The following is an 18,598-nucleotide window of genomic DNA, read 5'->3' as shown; positions in this document are numbered from 1 at the left end:
ATCTTGGGAGAAATCGGACCCTGTCAAAAAAAGTGTCACCTTTTTTTAAAAAAAAGATTTATTTTCATGTATATGAGCACACTGTAGCTGTCTTCAGACACACCAAAAGAGGGTATCAGATTTCATTACAGATGGTTATGAGCCACCATGTGGTTGCTGGGAATTGAACTCAGGACTTATGGAAGAGCAGTCAGCGCTCTTAACCACTGAGCCATCTCTTCAGCCCCATACTCATCCAAGGAGACCCCTGAGTCACTCATACCCATATCAAGATATAGAATATTCTCTGCTCCCAAGGTCCCTCACACTCAATCACAGTACTCTGTGCCCTGGGGCAGACACTGCCCTGACTCCTAACCCCATAGGCAAGGGTTTCCCTAATATGAGTTTTGCTCGGGTAGAAACATAAACCCATGCCCTTTCATGTCCAGTTTTCATTGGTTCCACATCACATCTGGCACCAGTTTCATTACCAAATACAGTGCCATCCGCTAGGTTCAGAAACCTTTTGTACTTCAGTTGTTTACTGTGGCTGGGCATCGGGGTGGTTTACAGTTTATGACACTTTCCACAGCACAGCCACAAGCATCCTGTGTCCATCCTCCCCTCTGTTAGGTGCTCACTGGCTGGAGGACCCTGATCAGTTTGCTTGCTCTCTTGTGAGTGATACACATGGTTACATTTTTCTCCAGAAAGGAGAAATTGTCCTGAATGTTGCTTAGCCTTTCTGATCATTGGTGATGACATGTATCGTGTGGGGGCGCATCCCTGATGCCTGTGCTGTGTGAGACAGATGAGGTAATCCCTGGAGAGATGCCTGGCCCACACTGGCAGGATTCTGTCGTCTTCCCTGGTGAGCTGCAGCTGCTGGGGCAGCTTGAGAACTCTGGGATGAGTTCTTGAGTAGTCTAAGACCTGGGGTGGAAGGAAGGGAGGCTCCAAGATGAGGACCGTTAGGTCTCCGGTGTCTGCCTCTTCTAGAACGGCAGTTCTTAGCCCATGGGTTGAACCAACCTTTGCTAGGTATCACTGGAAAAGATCACAGCAGAAACCACAGATATTTATATTATCATTTGTAACAGTAAAAGATTACAGTTACAAAGTAGCAAGGAAAATAAACGGGACTGGAGAGATGGCTCAGCCATTAAGAGCACTGACTGCTCTTCAGAGGTCCTGAGTTCCATTCCCAGCAACCATGTGGTGGCTCGAAACCATCTGTAATGGGATCTGATGCCCTCTTCTGGTGTGTCTGAAGACAGCAACACTGTACTCATACATAAAATAAATAAATCTTTAAAAACAAAAAGAAGGGTTTGGGGATTTAGCTCAGTGGTAGAGCGCTTGCCTAGCAAGCGTAAGGCCCTGGGTTCGGTCCCCAGCTCCGAAAAAAAGAAAAAAAAAAAAACGAAAAGAAATAACCTTGTGGTTGAGGGTCACTACTACACAAGGAGCTGAATTAAAGGGTCGCAGAGTGAGGAAGTTGAGAACCACTGTTGTAGAATAAGAGGTAGGGGCAGGGAGGGGCGGGGCCGGGGATGAAGTGATCGCAGGTGTCCCGTCGTCACTGTTTGACTGACTGGAGTTGAACACGGTCCCTAGGAGGACTCGAAGGCCCTGAGCCTCAAGCATCTGGGGTACATTGGTGATGCCCTGTGTGGGAAGGACATGCTTTTATCTGGCTTGCTGTGGCCTCCAGCCTCTGAGTGTTTGGTAAAGTCAGAGGTGACCATAAGGACCACCTCTGGTCACTCAGCACTCTCTCTAAAGTGGGGGGCATTGGGTGTCTTCGGGGCTCCCTCTTTCTTCCACGCCCACCCTCTCTCCTGTTTCTTCCTGCTTTCCCACCCTGCCTTCCCGGACAAGACAAGTCCCCACAGGCCAGTGTGGGGAAGAAGGGTGGGGGAGGGGTGGGGAGTGGGGGAGGGGTCGGGGAGGGGTGGGCAAACTAGCAAGTCCAAGTTCCTCTTTCATGGGGGGTAGAAGGACCTGGGCGAGTGGCTGGTCCCTCGCTCATCATCATCAGCTCTGACTAATGGCTGCCCTCTTGCTAAGGTGAAAGCCCTGGAACTGTCCCCAGCAGGCAGAAAGCGAAGCTCTCCTGTGTCCCTCAGTCATGGTTTGGTGTGGTCAAGGGAGACGTCACCATGTCACAAGAAGGATGGCGGTGGGCAAGTGAGGAGGGGGGGTCACAAGAACACTGCATCCTTCGACCACTTCAAGTTCAATGTCGATGACCGATCTCTCTCTCTTTCTCTCTCTCTCTCTCTCTCTCTCTCTCTCTCTCTCTCTCTCTCTCTCTCCCTCTCTCTCTCCCTCCCTCTCCCTCTCCCTCTCCCTCTCCCATTTCCCCTCCCCCTCTTTAGTCTCCTCGGACCAGATAGAGCAACTGCACCGGAGGTTCAAGCAGCTAAGCGGAGACCAGCCCACCATTCGGTGAGACACGCAGCCAGCCTTGGGCTTCCAGTCACTTTCTGTCTCTTTATCGCTTACCCTGGGTATGTGTGGCTCTGGGCCGGCTCCAAAGTCTGTCCCAGTTTCTGAAGCAAACCTGTTGTTTGAATTCTCCTGGGTCTTGTCTGGTAAGACAAGAGGTGGAGGGAGGAAGGGGCCCTATCTAGTTTTACAGGAACAGACACCTGCAGGGATAGCCAGGGAAGAGACAACCAGCCGCCCGGCCCTGCCCCAACCTCTTTATGTCATGTGTGTGATCTGGACTTGTCCTGAAATTCCCCCCACATTGAGCGCCTGCTGGATCCTCCCTGATGCTGGGAGGTTGAGGGTCAACTGATAAGAGCTCTGTGCGGGATGCTGGTGTCACTCTGATGGGCCTATCTTTAGACTTTACTTCCTCTGGGTCATTCCAGCCTTGGGCAAGTCGAGCCTGTCAACAAGGAGGGGTCAACTTCCTGTTAGGGAAGTAGATAATTTTCTTCTCTGGGTCTCATGTTTACTTTTTTTTTTTTTTTTTTTTTTGGTACTGGGGTTAAATGTGACCGCATATATGCTAGGCAGGTATCTTGCCTTTTTCCCTTGAGTGTACCACACTACGTTGCCCAGGCTGGCCTTGGACTCACTCTTTAGCCCAGGCTAGCCTTGGGCTCACTTGTCATGGCCCTACCTGCTGAGCAGTTGAAATGGCAGGTGGGAGCCTGCAAAGCAGAAAGACTCCTGTCACACACTTTCTAGCAGACAGCAGTGTCCTCAAACCCACACGGGGTCTCTAGGTGACCTCTCACTGTAACACAGTTGCAAACCTTGTACAGACTGCAAGAAAGCTTCCTTCTTTACAGGCCGGCTTCGTTCTGCCCTTTGAGGGAACCATGTTCACACACACGTTTCCTCGGGTCCTACACAAAGGCACACTGTTAACTAGAGCATCACCCGGAAAGTTTCCCCGTCTCCATTTGCCTCACACACTATCAAAAACAGGATCGATCTGTGCAGAGCCAGCCGTCCTACCCTTGAAGGCCAAAGGAAAAAGCTTGGGCACCTCTCGAAGTTGCCTGGCTTCTTACTGGCTCTCATGGGCTCAGGTGTCATGGCCAGCAGCCAGAAACAAACTGTTTGCCTTATGCACTGTGAAGGCCGCACTGTGGAGGCGTAGATTCTGGAGTCAGACTCAGTCTTACCTGGCTTTGGGTCAGATTCCTTCTCTTTGGACTTGAGGTGCAAGCGAAAAGCCTGAGAGACAAACTTCATGAACCTCAAGCCGTTGGCTGTGTGGCTTTGGGCCAGCACCCACCCCACCCCATTTCTTAGAGCCAGCCTTCCGTGTAAAGCAGGCCATTTCTTTGGGCTTGGATCTGCGCATTAAGCCTCAGATGTGTACCATTGGTCCCCAGGTACTTGTCAAATGGGCCAGGTTATTGTGCCCTGCCTGAGATGGGCAACAGAGGCTGGTGATTGTGTTTGGAGGGTGGAGTCATCCTGTGGGGGAAAGGAATGCCTGAGAGGTCCCATCTGCACAGAAGTGATCAGAGGAAGGGGGATCGTTAAACGGTAAGGTGCGAGTGGGTGCTGAAGAACTCCCATGCTGTGGGCTGCACGCTGCCTCTTAGCATGGTCAATAGCTATGGTTGGTGGTCTCAACCCATGAGTGTGCTCACACAGCAGGTGTCCAGGGCCTCTCCAAGAAGGCTATAGTATTGTCTTAGGGTTTTACTGCTGTGAGCAGACACCATGACCAAGGCAACTCTTATAAGGACAACATTTAATTAGGGCTGGCTTACAGGTTCAGAGGTTCAGTCCATTATCATGAAGGTGGGAACATGGCAGCATCCAGGCAGGCATGGTGCAGGAGGAGCTGAGAGTTCTACATCTTCATCTGAAGGCTGCTAGGAAAAGACTGGCCCCTAGACAGCTAGGATGAGGGTCTTAAAGCCCATACCCACAGTGACACACCTACTCCAACAGGGCCACACCCACTCCAATAGGACCCCGCCTACTCCAACAGGGCCACACCCACTCTACTAGGGCCACGCCTACTCCAGTGGGACCACACCTGCTAACAGTGCCACTCCCTGGGCCGAGCATATACAAATCTTCACAAGCATCTAAACCAACCCGTGTGTATCATGAACAGGGTGAACAAGTTGAGTTCTGTGGTGCTGTAGTGCGGACAGTAGCCTCAGGCTGTGTTGTCAGGAGAGAGGTTCTCACCCTCAACTTCCCTAGAGGAAGCTGTGGCTTGAAATGTTTCCTGTGTGCCTCACCAGGGCCTCAGCCCAAATGTTAGGACACATGGCAGCTTCTCGGTGTCCCAAGGTCAGACCTCAACCCTCCCAGATGCTCCTTGGTCGTAATGAATGGGGCCTGCCCTTCTGTTGACCTCTCCCTCCTCTGTCCCCACCCAGAGCTGCCCTGTCCTCTCTATCTCACTTGCTTCTGGGCTATCAGAAAGTGCTCGACTCTCGAGTCTGGGGTTGCTGTCCTGTCCTCCTGTCCTCCTGTCCCTCTGTCCATCTCACTCAGCTGTCGCCCTCATGGTCCTCTCCCATCCTCCAGGCCTGTGTCGAGCACTGTCTAGGAAGACATTTGTTCTGTGAGACCTGGTTCCTTCCCTAAAGAGTCCCAAAGAGGCCAACCCTGGGTGCTGGGAGGACTTGGCAGAGCTGTGCACGTGAAGAGGAGAGACCACAACAGCCTTTCAGGACGGCCCCTCAGAAACCAGAGTCAGGCAGTGTGTGACACAGGGCTCACCGTAAGTTCTGCTCTGAGGCCTGACAGAGTGACTTTGGCAGCTGAGCTGAGCCTCAGAAGCCACCGGAAACTAGCCCACAGCCCTGCGCTTGCAGAAGGGGCCAGCCCAGCCCTCTGAGGTTTTCTTGGTTTTGTGTGTCCTTTGTGGGCTGAATGCTTGTCCCTCTTTGTGAGTCCCCAGAGGGGTTCAGGGTAAACCTGGGAAGGATTTGGGTTCTAATTCTCTCTCTCTAAAGCTAAAAGGTACAACCTGGAGAAAGGGAGCGGGGCTCCCTGGTGCCTGAGCCCTTCTGCTAGCCCGCTGTGTGACTACAGCTTACTGGCTAGTCCTCTCTGGGCTTCAGGCTCTTGTCTATGAAAGCGGGCCCACTGCTGCTGTCACCATTTGTGGGTGTGAGGTTCATTGAGCCTCACAGTGTGTGGTCTGGCATGGGGAAGACAGAATTTAGGGGAGATGGCTTAAACACCCCTCACCACAGGCTTCAAGCTGCCCTGGAGGAGGCAGGGAAGGTGGGATGTCTCTTGGGGCTTTCTAGTGGCCCTTCTTGCTGGCCACTAGGGTGGCAACACTGACCTGATGGTAAGTGGGTCACTTGGTCCCAAGGGCAATGATCTGCAAGCAGCCATGGCCCGGGGTGGAGAAGGGCTGGTTGCTCCTAGAGCTGAGCCCTAGCAACAAAACTCAGAAAGGATGTGGCGGGCATAAGACCCTGCGGTCACGCCACTTGGCCTGGCCCAGCATTGGCCACAAGACTTGCCTTCTATTCGTCAGAGTAGGGGGCAACAGAAGTCAGAGGTCTCTGGGTATCAAATGGCTAGACCTTCCTCTTGTGAGTGACTGCTTCCAGACCAAGACCTTTGGGGCAGTAGCGTTATCCCTCCTTCTCTCCCTCTCCCTTTTTTGGGGCTTTCCACAAATGCTCTATACTGAGCCACATCCCAGTCCCCTTTCTACTTTTGAGACAGGGGCTTGCTAAGCTATGTAGGCTGGTTTCAAATTTACAATCCTCCTGCCTCAGCTCCCTAAGTACCTGGGATAACAGGTGCTACCATTCTGGCTAGGGGGCAGTTTCTCTTCCGACTCCCAACCTGTTTGTCTAAAATAGGCTAAGTGCCTTCCCAGTGGGTGTTGTCCTGGGGGTGGGTTCTTCCTCCTTGGGAGGCCATCACTAATAAATATGATCTCTGTCATTAGTCTACGCTGCCATGGCGTCCCAGTTCCCATCAGTGTTCATGTGTGACATTCTTATTCCAGTGTCCTGAGTATTCCCACAATCCCTATCTTACAAGTGGGACATCTGATGCTAGGGGCAGGGATGCCCCCTTTCCCCTAGACCATGTGCTGCAGAGGGCTGAGCCCCACTCAGCACCCACAGTCTCTCTATTCCGCCTATCTCATGGGCCAGGATCACAGAACAAGGCGTCTGAGGTGAGGGGGCGGGTAGGATAGTAGAGTGGAGGTGGAGGAGAGTGGAGAGGGAGGTGCCAGGGGCATGAACGTGACTTTGCCCTGCCTGGGTTCCAGCGTGATTTGCCACAGCTGGGTGAGCCTGGGCAGGTGACTGGCCCTCCGTGTCACATTTACTTCAGGGATCACAGGAGCCCCATCAAGCTTCTCTCAGGTGAGGTACAAGCTTCGGGCTTCAGAGCTCACACAGCTACTGTGACCGTGACTGTCATCCGAGCAGTGGCCAGGAAAGAAGAGGGCTTCCGATGATCTGATGGTGTCCGTGGTAACCTTGGCTCTGTCTGTCCAGGGTTCTGGTTTCCCTTGCTTCTTCCTATGGTTGCTACGGGGCTAGCCACTGTGTGGGGGTGGGACAGAGCCCTGTGTGTCTGGCCCGAGGCTCGTGTGTTCTCTTAGTTGCCGGTTGCAAGGGCTGTTAGTGGTTATCCTGTGTGGAAACTCCCTTTGTGGAAATGATGGCGTTGTGCTTCTTATTGCAAGGAAACCAGAGGGAGAGTTTTTAGTAGTTTGGGGGAAGAGGTCATACCCGTGAACAATCTAGCCATTAAAACCGCACTGCCACTTTAAGTGTCCCAGAAAGAAACCCTCTCCTGTCACCCACCCGCATCACCCTGGAAACCAGACTCCGTGTGTGCACGCTTCATCCTGAACTCGATGTTCTGGATGCTCAGTAGCACAGTGTGTCCTTGTCTAGTTAGGGTCTCGTCAGACAGAGCCTGCGTGGGTCTGGAATGGCCTGGAACTTATGATCCTCCAGCCTCAGCCTCCTCTTCTCTAGGATCCCAGGCATGTACCACCACCACGATGTTGTTGTTGTTATTATTATTAGCTTTGTTTTTGAGACATGGTTTCTCCATATAGTCCTGGCTGTCCTAGAGCTCACTCTGTAGACCAGGCTGGTCCCAAACTCAGAGATCCACCTGCCTCTGCCTCCTGAGTGCTGGGATTAAAGGCATGCACCACCACACTTGCCTGGATATTTTTTTTTTCTTTGTTTTTGAGACTCTCTGTGTTCCCCAGGCTGGCCTCAAAATCCTGGGCTCGGCTTCTCGAGTCCCCGGGACTTTGGGTTGAACCGCTCTGCCCACTCGACTGGATTCCTTTTTAAAGATGTTACCGTGTGTTCCAACAACCTTGTGGAGTTGGTTCTCTCCTTCCACATTTATTCGACTTCCGGGAATTGAACTCGGGTCACCAGGCTTACACAGCAAGTGTCTTCACCCTCTTGGTCATCTCATTAGCCCCACAACTCCATTCCTTGTGCCAACTCCACCCTGTCCCAAAGCTTGCTTGCTTTTTTCTCTCTTCTCTTTGCTTCTCTTTCTCCCTCCCCCACCCCTCTCTCTCATGGTGGCACCCAGCACACTCGGACAACTGTCCTAAATGTGTCCTTCCAAACTGGGCTCTGGTGAATGTAGAGCTGTGACTTGGCTATGCCCAGTCACCAGCTCCTGTCTGGCTAGATGCCACCAGTCCAGCCATGAGGGAAGGGCAGGAAGCCGCCCAGGGGCATCGGGAACAGGAGAGATCCGGTCACCTGGTCCTGCTCCAGTCTGGAGCCTGAGGCTCCTCCTGTGAGGTAAAGCCAGCCAGGGCAGGATAAGGGACTGTTTGTAGACCTCCCAAGTCAAACAGCCTTGACTCGCCTGGCTCTCGCCCAGGTCTAGTCCAGTGTCACAACTCTCCCTAATGTCCTCTTTTTTTTTTTAAATCAGCCAACCCCTCCCCCTCCTGAGCATTCATTTTTGTCTCCTGGAGTACCAGACTAGGACGGAGGTCCCTCAGAAGGTCATTGCTATAGGACAGGCGCAGGCAGCCTTAATGGAGGCTTTGGTCCTCCTCCGAGGATGGGCAGCTGAGACTGTGTCTGCATCCCCTCTGCTGGGACCCATAGCTGCTGGTAGGATGAATGCCTTTTCTGAATTAAAACTCACACACCTTACAGCCCAATTGTAAAAATGCACAGCAGTGCCAGTGTCTCTGCAGAGCGAATATACAGAATATTTGTCACCTAAGAGAAGCTTGTCCCCTTAGGTGTCTGTCTTCTGGCTCCCTGAGCCCTGGGCCATCCCCCTCCTGCTTTTTGCTTCAGCCGCTCAGCCTGTTCTGGACACATTTAAATAGAGTCATGTGACTTTTCACTGCCAATGCCTTTCCAACACTGTCAGTTTTCAGGTTCATCCTCCTGCAGTGGGTATCAGTGTCCAGTTAGTTCTTTTCCTGGCTGTATAATGTTCCCCTGGGTGGACAGTCCTCAGTTCAGCTATTGATTTACCTGGGAGCAGGCACTGTTGGCCTTTCTGCAGTTCTTACGAGCCTTGCTCCCATGGAGACTGCCTGTGTGTGCTGCAGTCTCTTGGGTGCATGCTAGGAGGCACCATGTCATGAGAGTCCATTTCCTTGAGGCCTGTCTTAGGGTTTTACTGCTGTGAGCAGACACCATGACCAATGTTAGTTTTATAAAGGACAACATTCAGTTGGGGCTGGCTTACAGGTTCAGAGGTTCAGTCCATTATCAACAAGGTGGGAGCATGGCAGTGTCCAGGCAGGCCTGGTGCAGGAGGAGCTGAGAGTTCTACATCTTCATCTGAAGGCTGCTAGCAGAATACTGGCTTCCAGGCAGCTAGGGTGAGGGTCTTAAAGTCCACACTCACAATGACACACCTCCTCCAACAAGGCCACACCTCCTACGACAGGGCCACACCTCCTCCAACAAAGTCACACCTCCTCCAACAAGGCCACACCTCCTACGACAGGGCCACACCTCCTCCAACAAGGCCACACCTCCTCTGACAGGGCCACACCTCCTCTAAGGCCACACCTCCTCCAACAAGGCCACACCTCCTACGACAGGGCCACACCTTCTAATAGTGCCACTCCCTGGGCCGAGCACATACAAACCATAACAAGGCCCTTCTGGCTTGTATCCTGCTGGTGGGAGCCCAGTGCAGCCACTGCAGGGCTCCCCTTTCCACTTTCCCCCTTTCCAGACTCTGCAGCTCTCGTCTCTGCAGTGTGAGGAGTGTGAGTGTGCCACCCACCTCTCAGCTTCCTCTAAGTGTCAAGCTCCAGTGGCGCCCAGTCTGTAGGCAAGAGGCCTGAGGAGAGGGTGGGGCTGTCGGGGATGAAGGGATACCTCATGGCCTGTGTCAGATGGCACTGATGACTGTCGTCTTGTGCTTTCTCTCTGTGTGTGTCCTGGAATACAGCAAGGAGAACTTTAACAATGTACCTGACCTGGAGCTCAACCCGATCCGATCCAAAATCGTCCGTGCCTTCTTCGACAACAGGTGCGCCCCCTCTCCTGGTCAGGCTGAGGTGGCCCACCTCTTCTGTCCTCAAGCGCAGAGAATGGGTGGGGGTGGACGGTTCTCCTGGGCTCCGTTCACTTCTCTGTGAGTCACTGCTGGCTGCGTGACAGACGGCTCCCAACCCAGCAGATGCTTTGGGTTTTCTTCACATTTGCCCGTGCGCACATGCCCGTGTGCATGCAGGTACACATGTATGTTTGTGTATTCGTGGGTGCCGGAAGTCAACCTCAGCTGGCGTATCTCAGGTTGTCGGTCTCATGGGCCTAGAGCTTGCCAATTTGGCTAGGCGGGCTGGCCAAGGGAGCCCTGGGGATCCTCCTGCCTCAACCTCCCCAGAACGGAGATGACAAGCACATGATCCCCCTGCACCCCAGTCCTTATGCTGGCTGGACAAGCATCACACCTGCTGGGCTAGCTCCTAGCCCCACTTTTTGCATTTTATCCGTGACTCTGGAATGGAACCCAGGGCCTCAGGTGGGCAAGGCAGGCAGGGGCTCTACCTCTAGGATCTGCTCCAAGCTCAGCATGGACTTCTTGTGGCTTCTGTGGGCTGGAGAGTTCAGTTTCTCCTCCCACCTGTGGCCAAGGCAAAGAACAGGAGGTACAGTGGCGCTCATGGGCTTGCGTGCAGAAGGCATCATTCCAACCCCTGGGCTCTAGAGAGCTGATTGGATGATAAGGGCAGTGGCCTCTGAACTGGTGGGTCTGTCATGGGTAACTAAGGAAGTAACTAAGTAACTAAGCTAGGCTGAGGTCTAGTTGGAGGAGCCAGGAACACCATGGGGTAGGGGATGGAGGGCTCAGGCACAGATTCTTGGGAACATGTACCCAGAGGGCCATGTTGTCTTGAGATTGTCTGTGTGTGTGTATGTGTGTGTGTGTGTGTGTGTGTGTGTGTGTGTGTGTGTCTGTCTGTCTGTCTGTCTGTCTGTGTAGCACTCTGTACATGCGGAGCCATCTCAAGAGATGTTTTATGTACTGAGGCCCTCCCTCCCCCTGCTGCCCCTTAGGAACCTGCGTAAGGGGTCCAGCGGCCTGGCCGATGAGATCAACTTCGAGGACTTCCTGACTATCATGTCCTACTTCCGGCCCATTGACACTACCCTGGGTGAGGAACAAGTGGAGCTGTCTCGGAAGGAGAAGCTGAAATGTACGTGCCGAGTCTCCGGTTCTCCAAATGCGGGGGATCCCCAACAGCAGGAGGCTAGGCCATCTGCCAGAGGGAGGAAGACAGTCAGGGGACATAGCCTGTGTCCTTACACCATGAGCCCTTTAACAACAGTGTTGGGGTGGCGTCTCTGAAGTTGCACCTTGGCAGCAGTCTCATTAAAAAGCCCAGCAGCTTCTGACCTCTCCAGACAGGAGGGGTGGGATGGATGGAGATACGGGGTGTGGGGTGATGTATTTTGAAGACCTGGGTTTCTCTTGAAGTCGGACACTCAGCTGCGTGACCTTGAACCTGGGGATGGTGTATGGACTGTGGGGCTGAGGACTCTGTTGCAGACGGAACCTTGCATCCAGAGCTGGGGAGCCCCTGAGTCTGGGTCCCATGCCTGTTCCCCCCATGGCATGCTTGGAAGCACAGTCTATGGCAGCCTTCTCCTGAGGCCCCACCTTAGGTTGTCAGCTCTAGAAAACATTCAGTGGCCATCTTTGCTAGATGGCAGCACAGAGCAGTGGTCCTAGTCACGTCTCCTTTTTCCCCAGTGGTCCTTTCCTGACCTTCCTGACATCCCACCCCACCTCCTCAGGCTCTGACTGCTTGGCTATGTTTAGCTCTGGAGTGTATGTGAGGAGCTGGTGAGAACAACCGTCCTGAGTATCCCCTGGGCCTCCTGCGTCACTGTTTAGGACATACAGTCCCAGTGTTCACTCTGAGGGCTGGGGTGAGGATAGTGAGATCAGAAGAGTACAGGTCTGAACCAGTTCAGGACCGATGTCTTAGCACTTAGGGGCCTTGACAGCCCATCTGTGAGGTGGGTGTGGCCACCCTGATCTCATGGGGTCAGTCAGGACATTGTGACCAGGAAGTACTTTGCATGGTTCTGGGCACTTATTTCCTGACAGACGCCAGAACAGAGTGCTGGGCTGGTGGGGAAGGGCCACTCTGCACTTCATCTTTGTGGACTGTTGCTAATCCTGAGAGAGGCAGCCAGGCCTTTCCACCCTCTGGATCCACCTAGGACCAGCCAGCCATCAGGATGTGGGCATTGTGGTTCAAGACCTGGCATTTTAACGTGATACCTGAGAAGCTCTGTGCTCACAAGATACCCGGTCCCGTCACACGTGTCTGAAGTGTAGTGGGGTTGCCTCCAATTTATGTCTTAAGAGATGGGAGACTGAGGCTTAGAGAAGTCATTCACTCAACGCATCCGACTAGCTAGAGAACAGTTAGGTCCTGTGCCCCAGGCCCTTCTGCCCCAAGGCTGTGGTATCTGGATCTCGCCATGATGTTTTGCTTTTCGTTTGGTATAGCTTCAGAGTGGGGATCTCGGGGAGGATGGGACCCGGGTCCCACTCCTGGCTTGGCCTAACCGGCTCCTACCTACATCCTCTGTCGCCCGCAGTTCTGTTCCATATGTATGACTCGGACAGTGACGGCCGCATCACCCTGGAAGAGTATCGAAATGTAAAGTATCCTCTCTTGGCCCTGCCTGGGGCTCCTGGCGTCTCCCCCTTCTCGGACTGTCGAGTCCCAAGATCACCAAGTGTCTGCCCCACTGGCAGGTGGTGGAGGAACTGCTCTCTGGAAATCCTCACATCGAGAAGGAGTCAGCTCGGTCCATCGCCGACGGAGCCATGATGGAGGCTGCCAGCGTGTGCGTGGGACAGATGGTAAGAGCCCCTGGGGTGCAGGGAGGGAAGGGTGGCCAGTAGCAGTTACACCAGCAGACACAGCCCATTCTGCGGCTCCCCAGTGCCTTCCCTGTGGCTGGAGTCTGTGCCACAAGAAAGGGCTTAGTGGCAGGAGCCAGGTGACCTGCTCGCTGCTCTCACCACAGCCTGTCGTAGAGCGAGCAGAGGTCATAACCCAGTGCAGGTTCTTCTGCCTCTGGGAGACTGCAGGTCTGGAGATCTGTGGACCTAAGGAGTACCACTGTGCCTTCCTTACCCCTGTCCTTACCCCTGAGGGCAGCACCGAACACAGGACCCCCATGTGCTCTGCGTCCTCACTGAGTGAAGTGGAGGTGTTCTCAAGCCTGGACACTGGGGCCAGCACCTTGCGTTTGTGAAGACCATTGGTGTCGAGGGTGGGGTGGCAGCTGAAGGACTTGAGTGGGGGACTGCAGAACAGGCATTTTCTATATGTGTCAGACATGTGTGACAGGACTGGATATCTCATGAGCTCAGAGCTTCTCTGGTATCACCTTCAAATGCCAGGCAGTAGGTGTACACTGTTTCCTGGCTTCTGCCTCGTTCTACTGTTGGGGAAACTGAGGCTCAGCTCTGAAGATTTCTTTGGAGCATGTGACTTCCCTGTGTGGGGTCTCTCTTGCAGGATGGGGTTGTAGCCCATCAGCCCCTAGGGTGGGTAGGTGGCCACCTCCACGGACAGGCCTTCCAGCAAAGCTCTAGCCTCCTTGTCTCCTTGTACCTGGCTCATATCTCTCTGTGCTTTTCTCTCAGAGAGGCGACTGGCCCTGGTTTGGGGTGGGGGGCGGGGAAGCCACATTGTGCATGCATGTGAAGTGCCTTAGGGCCCTGACCTGGTGGAGAATGGAGCTCCCCTTGTAACTTGTGGTGAGCTAAACACCCATTGGGCTTAATTAAACTCTCCTTCCCTCAGTGATACCCAGCCCGCTTCACTTTCAATTGGTGGTGACTTTCCCTAATTTGCTGTAGTAAAATTGCTGGCAGCTGGTGCCTGCTGATTTAAATCAAATCTGCTCTGCCTCCGAGGTGGGGGCATCCCCAGTGCAGATCCCTGGTGCTGTGGGGACAGAGCCACCGGGGGAGCTTGTCGTGTGTGTTTACCTGTGGAGTGCACACTGCCTATCAGCCAGATTAACACAGACCCCAATCTGCCCGCCCCCCGGGGGGGGGGCTGAGCTGTGGGTCAGGGTAGCCACTGGCTTCTGGCGCTGGCTAACACTTCTGACCACACCTCTCACCAGAGAGCCACCCGCCTTCTCTACTTTGATGCTGTTCCAGAGCCACTTCCTGACTTGGGCGGTGACTCTCCAAGCACCATCTTCAGGTTCTGTCTGTGCAGGGCTTCTGGGTGGGTGAGGGTGGGGTTGCTGGGTTAGCTCCATCCTGGGCGCTCTCCCACTCCCGGCCTTCTGTCCTTGCCAGCACACACCCTCCTGTTCCACTCCTCACAGTGGGGCCCGAGTCTATAATTAGCTCCCCTCACCCAGCCTGGGAGTCTGGTGCCCTGGAGAGGCAGGGACAGAGGAAAAGCCCTGGGGACAGACAGGGCAGGCCCAGGCCAGTGGAAAACTTGGGGGCTTTTGTGAAACATTTTAAGAAACAAAGGGACATTAAAAGGGCATTGACCCTTGCCTCCAAGAGCAGCAACAGGGAGAGAGTGAAAGGTCACTCCCTCTCCATCCCCATTTTAGGTCCTGCCCTGTGGAACCACCCTTGGGGTCCTTTTCCATGACGCCAGCAGTGTGTGTCTTTGTTTTGTTGGGTCTGGTCACTTGCATTGTTTTGAGTTGTGTGTGTTTGGGTTTTGAACCCAGGATGTGCTAAGCTCAGGTTGTACCCACCGAGCTCTAGCCTAGTCTAACTCCAATCGCAGTTACACCAGCCGGCCTTGATTGGCCATGGCCTTCTTTCCCCCTGGCAGAGACATGTGTCCAACAGGTGGGTGACACTGCCTCAAGCAAGGAGCTGCACACACTTGCTCCTGTGTGTCTCCTAGTCTTGGCTTTGTGTACATCTCAGGGCCTTTCCACACTTAAGAGGCTAGCCCCTTGATAACCATGAAGGGCAGGATCCTGGTGAAGGACTCTGAGGCAGGGCAGGGGGCCCTGCACTGCTGGTCACTGTCACAGTGAGCTGCTGGGTGAACTGTTTTTGAAGACTTGTTTGGCAGTGTGTGTGCGATGCCTTCTGTCCCCATGGTAGGAAGGATACGGCTGGAGACTCGCTTGGTCAAACATGCTAGGCCCCTGGCTGAAGCCACACTGTTCCCTTGTTATCATGGTGACTCATGGGCACGAGGGTGGACACAGAGGGCCCTCCATGCCCCTCCCTTTACCCTAGTGTAGATTAGCCCAGAATAGTTCTGTTATCAGGACCTGGGCTGACAGGAGGTATCTTGGTGGCCAGATTTCTAGAGACAGGGTAGGGTGGGCTGTACTAGGAAGGAAGGCCCATGTCTGGAGGTCCCACTGTTTCTTCCCCTGACATGTCCTGGGGGAGTTCGGTGGGAGACACACAAGGAGCGAGTGCTGTGCCTTAGTGTTGGGGTTCCAAGAAACTGGCCTTGGCTAGAAGCAAATGACACCGCTTTTGTTTTTTGTTTTTTTTTTTTCTTTTCTTTTCTTTTTCCCAGAGCTGGGGACCGAACCCAGGGCCTTGCGCTTGCTAGGCAAGCGCTCTACCACTGAGCTAAATCCCCAGCCTGACCCTGCTTTTCTAACTCTGCCTCAAAAATGCTACCTCTGTGTGCTCTGGGTGTTGGAAGGAGAGGTGGACTGTCTCACAAGACCCCGGGAGACTCTCTGGCCATACACTAACTGCAGTCTTGTCCTTAGGAACCGGACCAGGTGTACGAGGGGATCACCTTTGAGGACTTCCTGAAGGTGGGTGCCAGAGGGGCAAGATGGGGACTCTGGGCCACCATGAGGATCTTGTGGAGCTGTGGCCATTGGCAGATCCCCAGTGCTCACCAGGGCTGTTCTATAGGAAGAAGGCCTTGCGAGCCATACTGACTGACTTGCTTGGGTTTGTGGAAAGGGTGGTGTTGCTGTGTGGTCTGTGACTGAGTGACATACAGGTAGATGGGAGAAGTGAGTATCTCCTATCCTGGGACACTGGCAACCCTTCTTGGGAGCAGTTGCTTTTTCACGGTAGAACAGAGATTCTGTAACATCCTGAAAAATTCCTGCACCAGGACGAACACCAGGATTCTGCAAACGGACTGGAGCAGGCGGCATGCTGCTGAGTTCTGCTGGGGGTCATGAGTGGTCACCCACTCGTCTGTCCCCACTCCAGCAGTGGCATCTGCAGCCAACCTGGTGGACAGCGGTTACTGTCACCAACACACTCTAGGGCTGGGAGTTAAGGCTGACTCCTGGTGGATGCAGTGACCAAGGTATCTGGAAGCAGGAAGAGGAAAACCCTAAAGTCATGTCTCCGAGGCCTCCTGGGGATGGAGGTCAGGACGTAGGAAGACCTATGAACTCCCGGTCCAGTTTCCCAGCACACAGGCCTCGCTAAGGCCTGTGCATGGGGGAGGCCTGGAGCGTCTAGGTTGTTTGCAGAGCCTCTGCCCACCAGGGGGACGCCGACTGCAGGCAGGCAGGCAGCATAGCTCCAGCCTCTCAGGGAAGGAGGCAGAGGTCAGCTGCTGCCCGTCACACCCAAGGCTACACAGGGTGTGTGGAGGGGGAAGCCAGGAGCTGTTAGTGGACAGATCTGCTTCGGCATGACTGGGGCCTGTTCATCTGGGAACACGATGCAGGATACCAGGACAGCAGGAGCATCGGGAAGAGATGCAGTTGCCCTGAGCATGTCTCGATGGCACACAAATGCAATGTTTGCCCAGGAGGCTGAGGCAGGGATGTCATGAGTTCAAAGCCAGCCTGGGCTAGAGTAAGACTCTTTTTTTTTTTTTTTTGGCTCTTTTTTTCGGAGCTGGGGACCGAACCCAGGGCCTTGCGCTTCCTAGGTAAGCGCTCTACCACTGAGCTAAATCCCCAGCCCCCTAGAGTAAGACTCTTAAGACAAACTAACCCCGCTGCTTCCCTCTGGGCTCTTCAGAAGCTAGCTCCCCACTTTGTCTCTTCTGGTGCCCCAGTGTCTATGCTCTCTCCCAGAACTTGACTGAACTCATCATGGAGCCTAGGATCTTTCTCAGAGAGCATCTTGACCTCCCAATAGTTGGGGCTGCTCTTTGCGAAGTGGAATAGGACCAGGGCAGGGGACAGTGGGTAGGAAGCCCAGCTCCTAGGTCTGTCTCACCCTGAGAAGCTCAGGAAGGGCATCTCTGTAGATGATTGGCAGCCTGGCAGTGTGACACCCCAACATCACAGAGACACACGAGGCACCTGCCTGTTAGATCCCTGTCCTTGCTTCTATTCTGACTCCCTACTTGTAACCCCTGCCCTGCTCATAGCCAAGGAGCTGGAGAAAGGGTGATCTTGGGAGGGACAAGGCCTTGTCCTGTAGGCCAGTGGCCTCATGACCTGAATGTCCAGGCCCTAACTGGCTAGGGTTGACAGTTCACAGCAGCATCACTCTATTTGAGCATAAGTTGGAAGCAGATGAACTCTTGTTTTGTTTGTTTATTTGTTTTTTCCTCTTTGAAGCTGAGGACCAAACCCAGGGCCTTGTGCTTTCGAGGCAAGCACTCTACCACTGAGCTAAATCCCCAGCCCTGCAGATGAACTCTTATCCCACCAAGGTTATGGTGACCAAGCTGGCAGGTCATTTAATGATGGCTGTCTAGTGACACCTGCCATGGGACGGCCCCCAGGCATCTACACTGTGCTCTGTTGGCCCATTCTGAGTCTGGAAAGTGGGCAGCATGATGAGGAAACCCTGGAATTGCACTGGGGAGAAGTGGCTGGAACTCGTAGAATCCATGGGAGTGGGTGGGGGAGTGAGATCGTGGAGCCCATTGAGCCCTCGCTTGGATTCAGGACTTCATCCTTACTCCACGGTGACCATCTCAGCGAGAGCCTGAGGGTCATAGCCAGGGTAACCAGCAGACACAGGGGCTCACTTAGCTCGGCCTCAGAACCATCCTTCTTGTGAGCAAACAGTGGTTCAGTCTGTGGCAGGGGCAATGGGTGGGCAGGCTGAGGACCTGGTTGGGGCATCTGGCAGTGGTGGGGACGCCTGCTGATGCCACTCCCTCCATTCCAGATCTGGCAGGGCATCGACATCGAGACCAAGATGCACATCCGCTTCCTCAACATGGAGACCATTGCCCTCTGCCACTGATCGTGCAGGGGAGGGGGTGGCTAAGGACCGAGGTTCAGCCCTTTGTCTGGGCTGCTGTGACAATCAGTAACCCTTCAGTTAGCCTCCTTGTGTGGTGTGGCGTGTGGGACTCCGATGTTTTTATCTCTAATGGTGACAATAAAGGTTTCCTAATGAGCCCGGCATCCCCATCTGTCCCTCACACCCCTTAAAGGAGCCTGGTCTCCAGTGACCTAAGACTGATTCCGAGGGGCAGGCAGACTGGTGAGGAAGACCCTCTGTCCTTTCTGCTGGTCCTCCTGTATCATCTGTTTCCTCCTTGAAGGACCAGGCATCCACCTGTGGTCTCCACCCAGGGGAAGCCAGGAAGTGTCTGTCTGTCTGGGCAGGCTTCTGGAGACCTGGCATGTAGGTAATGGGGTTTTCTCAGCACCATCACGGCTGGCTGGCTGCTGACACCAGCTCCTGATGGTGGGTACCTGCAGCTGGGGCTACCATGGTTCCTGACAGCATGGACCCA

General features: G+C 54.0%; 1 protein-coding gene across 4 annotated transcripts in view; it reads left to right on the top strand.

Moving 5' to 3' along the window:
• The window catches only part of Tesc (tescalcin), a 33,813-nt gene extending 15,550 nt beyond the window's left edge, over positions 1-18,263 (top strand). The window contains exons 1-9 of one of the 4 annotated variants that reach the window (XM_087578117.1): positions 2,058-2,172; positions 2,364-2,433; positions 9,658-9,756; positions 9,877-9,957; positions 10,989-11,128; positions 12,546-12,607; positions 12,706-12,813; positions 15,687-15,734; positions 18,022-18,255. In XM_087578117.1, coding sequence (XP_087434243.1) covers positions 2,145-2,172; positions 2,364-2,433; positions 9,658-9,756; positions 9,877-9,957; positions 10,989-11,128; positions 12,546-12,607; positions 12,706-12,813; positions 15,687-15,734; positions 18,022-18,099 — 714 coding nt within the window. In that variant the 5' untranslated portion in view covers positions 2,058-2,144 and the 3' untranslated portion in view covers positions 18,100-18,255. Of the gene's footprint in view, positions 1-2,055; positions 2,173-2,363; positions 2,434-9,657; positions 9,757-9,876; positions 9,958-10,988; positions 11,129-12,545; positions 12,608-12,705; positions 12,814-15,686; positions 15,735-18,021 lie in introns of those variants that run through there. The other 3 variants (XM_087578116.1, XM_087578118.1, NM_001398612.1) reach the window with 3 other exon arrangements.
• The last annotated feature ends 335 nt before the right edge of the window (positions 18,264-18,598 follow it).

This window comes from Rattus norvegicus, chromosome 12 (genome assembly GCF_021556685.1).
Source record: "Rattus norvegicus strain SHRSP/BbbUtx chromosome 12, alternate assembly SHRSP_T2T, whole genome shotgun sequence".
NCBI classification, from domain to species: domain Eukaryota; kingdom Metazoa; phylum Chordata; class Mammalia; order Rodentia; family Muridae; genus Rattus; species Rattus norvegicus.
Note: the sequence above shows the minus strand (reverse complement) of the source record. Positions and strands in the feature narration are given on the sequence as shown.